We start from the raw sequence: 8,329 nt of genomic DNA, 5'->3' as shown, positions 1-8,329 counted from the left end.
ATATGTGGAAAATTTTGTTTGAGGGGGGGGGGGACGGACGGACGGACTAGAATTTCTTATTGCAAAATGAAGCTAATTTTGGGTTTGCAAAGTGATGGCCCCAGCCGTTTGGTGCACACACGTGTATATGTAGGAGACAGCATTATTTTGGGAGGAGAGTGGAAATAGTGCAACATTTTAAAAATAGGATAGGGAAAGCACTAAGAATTTATTTAAGGGGCCGAGCCTATACTTGGTGCATTCTCCTTCCCTTGTGGCCTTTCTTTCTGCATCCCATTGAGGATTAGGCTGATGGGCTCAGCAGTTCTTCTGCACCTCACCTTTTCCTGGGAAACAAAACCCCTCAAGATGTGTGTTTTGCTGGATATGATTCCATCCCTGGAGGTGTTCAAGGCCAGGTTGGACGGGGCTTGGAGCAACCTGGGCTGGTGGGAGGTGTCCCTGCCCAGGTGGGTTGCAACTAGATGATCTTTGAGGTCCCTTCCAACCCAACCCATTCTGTGTCTCCTCTTCTCCGTGGTATTTTTCCTGTTGAGGTCGGGGGGAGTTTTGCTGTTGGTTAGGAAGGATTTAGCCCCTGGTGAACACGCCTCTGTGCGTCAGGGTGGTGTGGTCTGGATTCTGTCCTTTGGGTGTTGGGTCAGGACGTTCCGTGCTTTGCGTGGGGGAAAGCCCTGTCCTTGCTGCCACTGCCGGCAGAGCACAGCCAGGGCTGGAGCTGGTGCCTCCCTGTAAGGCAGTGCAGACGTGCTCTGCTCAACGCCAAGGACTCGGGGAAAAGCCCTGTGCCAGGCTGGACAGAAGGAACTGTGCTGCTTCGCCGTATTGGGATCCAAACTCTGGCATGCAGAGCCAAAGGGCGCAGATGGGGAGGTGAGCGGTGCCACCACCGAGCACACCGGGTCCTGGCAAGTGGCACCAGTGTCTGGGAAAGCACCAGTGCCCGGGGCAGGAGCTGTCTGAAGGAGTTTTGCATCCACTAGAGTTTCATGTCCGGGTCCCTGCCCTTGCACTGGGCTTGTCTCCTCTCCGAAACCAGCTGGAAAGACCTACTCCAGTCCCACATCCCTTCTGTGCCACAGCCTCTCCTGGGAGAGAGCAGCAGGATGGGAGATGCCATGTCCATCTCTTGGACGTGCCCCCGCCATCCCTTTGGGGTGTAAGATACGGTGCCTTAACGTGAAGCCAAGAAGAAAACTGGAGATGCTGTTCTAAACTGGTGTCATCTGCATCCTCTGCCTGGAGCCCAACAGCTCGGGTCCCGTTCCTCGAGGAGAAGCGTGCAGGTGATGCCACGTCCTGTACCAGCACCAGCCCAGCATCTGCAGACCTTCCACCCTCTTCCCTCCTCCTGCCCGCTCCGGTCTTCACCCCGTGAAAACTCAGCCCCAGGAGCGGGGGCTTTGTAGCAGTCTGAAAAAAAAAATCACTGGGCAAAGCTGATGAGTAATAGCCTTAAATTTAAGCATTTTGGGGTAAAATCATGCTTTTGACTTTCCTCTCATATGGACCCTTCCAAGAAATGAAACAGGCTGGGAAATGGCCTCGGTCTCTAGCTCGCAGGGCCTGCTAACGACAAGGCATGGGAATCCTTTCCGTAGCATGGCTCAGATGCAGGTTTTTATTTCTATATGGTTTTCTCTCTCTCTCTCTCTCTCTCTCTCTCCACTCTTCCATCTGAAGGAAGGAGAGCCCGGCTGGGTGCGCGCATGGCTCTGCTTTGCCATATGGTTAACAGTTACACACCTGATGCTGCTGGTCATAATACAAATCTTTAACTTCTGTGTTATTCCTTTATAGAAGATATCTTATATTCTCATTTTCTTTATTTTTCTGCATTCTTTTAGAGGAAAAGTCCGGTAAGAAATACAGTTGTGTGTGTTTTTTTTTTTTTTAATCTCATAATTCTTTAACACAATTGTCTGTTCTCTTGTTTGCACGGTCCATGTTTTGCATGTCTTTAGAGCTGGAGTGTAAAATGCAAATAACAAATCCTTTTTGGAAGGCATGACGTTTGTTATTTCTCCTTCTCCCTTTGATTTAACTTAGAGCATTTTAAAATAGAGCCAGGCTGTCTTTGCTTTGAACGTACGTAGCCTGGGGGGGGTGTAGTTTGGGTGAAAGAGCTGGTGGTTTTGGACAAGATGTGTAAGGGCACGGTGTTATCTGGGCATGTTTTAGGTACGCCATTGCACATCAAAAGGTATGAGAAGGCAGAGAACCCAACGGTGGTCAATCACCTGCGGTGCTTCTGTGTGCCATGGTGATGGCTTCCCTGGGGAGGACTGGGCGTCAGGCTGTTCTGAGCCCAAAAATGGGGAAATCCCCCTGTTCCACAGGGTTTGGGTTCCCTCTGGGGTCTCTCCAGCCACTGTTCTCCCCTCGCCCCATGCCTGGGGTGCCCCACCAGCCCGTGGGAGCACGGCGTTGTTGTGCTGGGTGGAGGAGGACGCCCAGCTGGAGCTGTTGGGGTGCGATGGGCGTTGGGGGACTTGGGGCGCTGACCTGTCGCTCTCTGACCAGGTGTCTCTTCTCTCTTCCTTCTCGCTGACCGCAGCGGCGCAGCCCGGTAAGCACCCACCTTCGCTGCTTCTGCCCCTCCGCTCCGGGACTGGGGGTGCTGGTGGGGTCTGAGGCTGCGCCGGGGTGATGTGGTGCCATTAGCTGCCCCGTTGTATGACCCCCAGGTGATGGTGGCACCTTGTCGTGTGTCCGTCCGTCCGTCATCCGCCCCCCCCACCTGTTGATGCAAAATGGTCCATGGTGATGAGCATCCTCCACGGCTCAACCTGCATCCTTGCAATCCCCCTGGGGACATCGCTTGTGGTCCTGGGGTACCCCCAGCTTCCCTCTCTGCCACACAGCCCCAGGTCCCCCAATCCTGGGAGGTTCTTGGCTTTTGCTGTGCGCGGGCAGGTGCGTGTTGCGCGGCAGCAGCGAGGATTTTGATTGCTAAAAAGACATTATTTGGCTTGGATTGATTTGCAGCCATCAAAAGTGAGGATTTGGGGTTTTATGCTGTTTCTAGTGGGGTGAGGGTGTCAGTGAGCCCCATAAGCCACTGGCCATCAGGATGGCTGCGAAGGCAGCGCTGCCGGGTGGTGGCTTTAGGTGGCTCAAAACCCTCTCGGTAGGGTTTTTCTGCTCCCTGTATGCTGGGACCAAATGGGGTTTCACAACACACACGTGCAGCTGGGAATATTTTGGCCGCGTACAGTAAATATCACCCTAGACAGGCAACTCCTGCCAGATCTGCTGGGCTGCTTTGCTCACCCTGTGTCCCTCCGTGGGTGACAATTGCCATGCGCCGGTGTCCCTGTGCATCCCGCTTACCTCCTGTGTTTCTAATTCCAGGGGACGATCAAAAGGAATTTATCCAGTAAGTATTTTCTGGGGTAGTTATGGCGGGGTGGGAGTGGTATTTTAGGCAGGGGGTTATGTTTGCTTTATAATGGTCCTGGCAGAAACGATGGCACTCAAATGTCCTTCATTAAAGAGCCCCATGGGACATCCTTGGGGAACCCTATAGAAACAGCGCAGCTCCCTAGTCTAGCTCTCTACAGAAATAAACTATGAATTAAGAAAACCAGAGCTTTTTCTGCCAGTGTCTCCATAGCAGGTGTGGGATGGGACATGTGCAGTGCTGGTGGCGTTCCTGGCGTGAGCCCCCCTGCCAGCACAGGCTCCGGGTGGGCTGGGGGTGATGCTCAGGGTTTGGGGGGGATGGCTCTAACCATCTCACCATTCTCGCAGGTGAGGAGATCGCACGGCCCCGGCGTTCCACACCGACGCCAGACCCCGCCAGGTCAGTACGGACTCCATCGGTATGATTAACCAACACAGGTACATCACCTTGATGTGCTTTTTAAACATTTTGATGGGTAATTGCACATTTACACCATTGCTCAATGGGAAGCATCTGTGTTCACCTCCAGATTTTGATGCTTTTTCATGTATGCTGTTGTGGTTTAGCCCCAGGCGGCAGCCGGGACCACAGAGCCGCTCACTCCCTCCCCTGGTTGGGATGGGGGAGAGAATCAGAAAAGTGAGGAGAAAACTCATGGGTTGAGATAAAGACAGTTAAATAAGTAGAGTAAAAGCCATGCAAGCGAAGCAAAACAAGAGATTTACTCACTGCTCCCCGTGGCCAGGCGGGTGTTTGGCCATCCCCAGGGAAGCTGCACTCCATCACGCGTCACGGTGACTTGGGAAGACAAACGCCATCACTCCAAACGTCCCCACTTCTTCTTCCCCGGCTTTATATCCTGACCATGATGTCCCATGGACTATCCCTGTGGTCAGTTGGGGACAGCCCTCCCTGCTGTGTCCCCTCCCAACTCCTTGTGTCGCCCAGCCCATCGCTGGCGGGGCGGTGTGAGAAGCAGAAAAGGCCTCGAGAGCTCAGCAGCAAACAAAACCAGTAGCGCACTGCCAACTGTATTCTCAGCCCAAATCCAAAACACAGCAAACAGTGAGAAGGTCAACTCCATCCCAGCCGAAACCGTGACAATACCTGGATAGGTCAAACCCAGAGTAACGCAGAAAATTCACTGGGTATTTACAGCACAAATATTGCCATCACCCAGCTGAGCTACCTGAACTCGGCTCATCAAAGACAGCACTGCAGAAACATTGCTTTTATAACTTTTTAGGCTGACGAGACAGCCAAACGTTTGTGTTTTGGTGTTTAAATAAGCTGAGTAAATGCTCCGTGCCGCTGGATGCAAGCGTCACAGGGAGCTTTGGGTCCACAGGGTCTTTGCTCAGATGCCACGTGAGTAAGTAAGAAATGAGAGGAGGTGCCCCTGTGGCGATGATGGACCCCCCCAGAGCATGGCTGAACACAAACATGCACAATCGAGGTGCTGATGGCAGTGGCACCCCTGGTTTCAGATGCACAGCATCCATTCTTGCTGTCCCACAGGGGCGGTGAGGACCTTCCACTACCTAAAGGGGCTCCAGGAGAGCTGGGGAGGGACTCTGGATCAGGGAGGGGAGTGATAGGACGCGAGGGGGAATGGCTTCAAATTGGAAGAGGGGAGATTCAGACAAGATATTGGAAAGAAATTCTTGACTGTGTGAGGTGGTGAGCCCCTGGCACAGGTTGCCCTGAGAAGCTGTGGCTGCCCCATGCCTGGAGGTGTTCAAGGCCAGGTTGGACGGGGCTTGGAGCAACCTGGGCTGGTGGGAGGTGGCCCTACCCAGAGCATGGGGGTGGAACTGGGTGGTCTTCAAGGTCCCTTCCAACCTAAACCATTCTATGATCCACTGCTGGAAGCTGCCTTAAGCCCGGTCAACAGGGAGAGCTGGCAAGTGTGTGCTGGGTATGTACTGATTTAGGGAAGCAGATAAGACTGGTTGATATGGAGTGAAGTCTAAATCTCATTAGGAGCGTTCCCTGTGCAGCACCAGGGCTTGACTCTAGGTGTGTTGGACCCGAGCGTGGTCCAGACCTTGACTGCTCTTTTTTTTATGCAGTCGGCAGGAGCTCTGATTAATCCTGAAGCAATCCCTGGTGCCTCAGCACTGCTGGGACACCACCGGGTTTGAACAGTTGTGCTACGGCCGGCGCCACCGCTCTGCTTTCCCTTTTTTCTGCCCGAAACCATGTTTTGCCAGGTGCCGGTTCCTTTAGAACATAAAGACCCCCTGAAAATATACATATTGGTACTCGTACACCAGGCTTGAGTACAAACCTGAACCTCATGGTGTTCCTCCACACTTGTCTCGTCCCGCAGCAAGAAAGCCGGGGAGGACCCTGCCGCGCTGGCACCGCTCTTTGGGCCCCCGCTGGAGTCGGCGTTCGAGGAGCAGAAGCTGGATGGTGGGTCGGGGGATGGGGGTGGCATCTCCTGGCGGTCACCCCTGGCCACGCCGTGCCCCGGGGATGGCTGGTGGCACTCAGCTGTGCCAGCAAATAGGGGGGTCCTGGTGACCACCCCCCCACCCCCAGCCCTGCTCTTAAAGGAGGGGGGGAAAAAACCCCAAAATTGAAGCAGAATGTGAAGTTGTGTTAAAGCAGAGTGAGGCTGGGGGTTATACAGAAACGGGGGCAAGTGTTTAAGTCAATTAGTTAATTATGTTGAGGCCCCATCCCTGGAGGTGTTCAAGGCCAGGCTGGACACGGCCTTGGGCAACCTGGGCTGGTGGGAGGTGTCCCTGCCCAGGGCAGGGGGGTTGGAACTGGATGATCTTCAAGGTCCTTTCCAACCTAAACCATTCTATGATTCTATGTGGTCTTGAGACAGATCCTGAGAGAGAGCAGCTAAAAAATATTACAAATATTGACTTCCAAATGAAGCTGTGGCTGTGCCTCCTCACCAGGCTCTGCCCACGGACCCGCAAAGCGGTCTGTGTTTAACAGTGGCAGTCATTACCTTCCGACACTGCAGCAGCGACCCGGCATCACGCTAATTTAATATCTTCGTTCCAGATACGAAGGGAGCCGGCTGGCAACGCTTTATGGCTCCCCGTGCCTGTGAAGATGCTATCTCAGTAATGTCATTTTTTCCCCCCAGAAACCGCATTCCCCTGGACAGGAGTATAAGGACACTTTGCTTCCCCTCAAGCTTTTTTTTTTTTTGCTTTTTTTTTTTTTTTTGTCTTTTTAATGGCTTTCCCGAAGCGCAGTGTTCTTGCAAGGCTTGTTCTCCCCAAAGAAAAACCCCATTCACCCACCGGAGCGGTTTGTTCCTGGAGAGGTCTCCTCCTCCTCCTCCTCCTCCTGGCCCCGCTCGGCTATCGGAAAATGGCCGCTGCCACTTGTACCCGAGTTATGCCTTGTAATTAATGACTCTGATTAATTCTTTTCATCAAAACTACATTTGTGTGCAGTTCTCTACACGTAGCCTTAAAAAAATAAAAGGCGCAAAAAGTTTAAATAAGATATAGAAGAACATTTCTTCCCCTACAATGTCTGTGACTATAACTGGATCTGTTCATTTTAATAACTGTTGGGGTTTTTTTTCTGTGCATCCTAAAATTCCAGATGATTTTTGCAGTTAATGCGGTGTTTCACTTAATGTAATAAGCTTCCAAAAACATAAACGGCATTGTGTTGTTTGTCAAGCAGCATGAGTGTCAAACTAATTGCGTGTCCTGCTTAAAAATCGAGCAAGCTCGTAATTACCCAACGTTACAGAAACCCCCCTGTCTTTCATTAATGAGAGGGTTCTGCTACTGTTTAGTTTCCCCTTCGGAAGCCTCAGATGAGCGCGTCTCATCTGTGTGTTTTGGTATTTGTAAGAAAATAGTTTTATCGATGCCCTTGCATGCGTATTTATTTATTTTTGATTTTTTTTTTTTTTTCAGCGACTCTGGATCAGCCAGAGATATGGGGTTCGGTCGCGCCCGTCAACGCCAGCGTAGAGTCCCCAAAGCTACCGAGACCTTTTCCAACTGGAAGTAAGTGACCGTGCAGGTTATCAACCAAAAATAAATGAGTAGATACAGAAATCAAAGCAAATCTTTAAGTTTTTGTTATCCAGACTGTGCAGTTCTGTAACATTTTAATCGCATAGAGAGTTTGGGGTTTTTTTTCTTCCCCTGGCTTGACTCTCACTGCAGTGCACTGGGGTAGAGGAAGGATGGAAGAGGAGAGGAGGAGAGGCTGGGAGAGTTGGGGGGGTTCAGCCTGGAGAAGAGAAGGCCAAAAAGGGGAGACCTCAGAGCCCCTTCCAGTGCCTAAAGGGGCTACGGGAGAGCTGGGGAGGGACTCTTGACAAGGGCATGGAGTGATGGGATGAGGGGGAATGGCTTCAAACTGGAGGAGGGCAGGTTTAGATTAAACATTAGGAAGATGTTTTTCCCTGTGAGGGTGGTGAGGCACTGGCACAGGTTGCCCAGAGAGGTTGTTGAGGCCCCATCCCTGGAGGTGTTCAAGGCCAGGCTGGAGGTGGCCTTGGGCAACCTGGGCTGGTGGGAGGTGTCCCTGCCCATGGCAGAGGGGTTGGAAGGAGATGGTCTTCAAGGTCCCTTCCAACCCAAACCATTCTATGATTCTATGGGGGTCAATAAGGGATGGGGTAGATGGTACCCAGGCTGGGAGAGATGATGAGCATCCTCCCCAGGGAAATGCGCTCCTGCCACGTGCGCTGGATTTGCAAGGTGGAACACCTCTGTCCAGGGCAAACATCTTGCATGGAGCCAGCGGTTAAACCTGCGCGCCCTGGGAGGCGAGGAGTCCCTACTTGCTTGTGTTAATGACGCATTTTATTTGGCTAGAAAGGTTGGAAGCACTGGTTTCTCAGGGCTAACGTAAGGAAGGGCAATGCAGCCCCAAATCCCCAGTTTTCATTGCAATTTCCCACATTGCCTGGAGGAGCCGGGG

The 8,329-nt window shown here is 52.2% G+C and overlaps 1 protein-coding gene across 1 annotated transcript in view; it reads left to right on the top strand.

The window, feature by feature from the left end:
* The window catches only part of SGIP1 (SH3-domain GRB2-like (endophilin) interacting protein 1), a 61,776-nt gene that overhangs the window by 29,114 nt on the left and 24,333 nt on the right, over positions 1–8,329 (top strand). The window contains exons 8-13 of the mRNA XM_009884003.1: positions 1,848–1,859; positions 2,558–2,569; positions 3,355–3,379; positions 3,754–3,805; positions 5,739–5,824; positions 7,312–7,404. Of these exons, the coding sequence (XP_009882305.1) occupies positions 1,848–1,859; positions 2,558–2,569; positions 3,355–3,379; positions 3,754–3,805; positions 5,739–5,824; positions 7,312–7,404 (280 nt within the window). The remainder of the gene's footprint in view (positions 1–1,847; positions 1,860–2,557; positions 2,570–3,354; positions 3,380–3,753; positions 3,806–5,738; positions 5,825–7,311; positions 7,405–8,329) is intronic.

This window comes from Charadrius vociferus, unplaced genomic scaffold (assembly GCF_000708025.1).
Source record: "Charadrius vociferus isolate BGI_N301 unplaced genomic scaffold, ASM70802v2 scaffold423, whole genome shotgun sequence".
NCBI classification, from domain to species: Eukaryota; Metazoa; Chordata; class Aves; order Charadriiformes; family Charadriidae; genus Charadrius; species Charadrius vociferus.
Note: the sequence above shows the minus strand (reverse complement) of the source record. Positions and strands in the feature narration are given on the sequence as shown.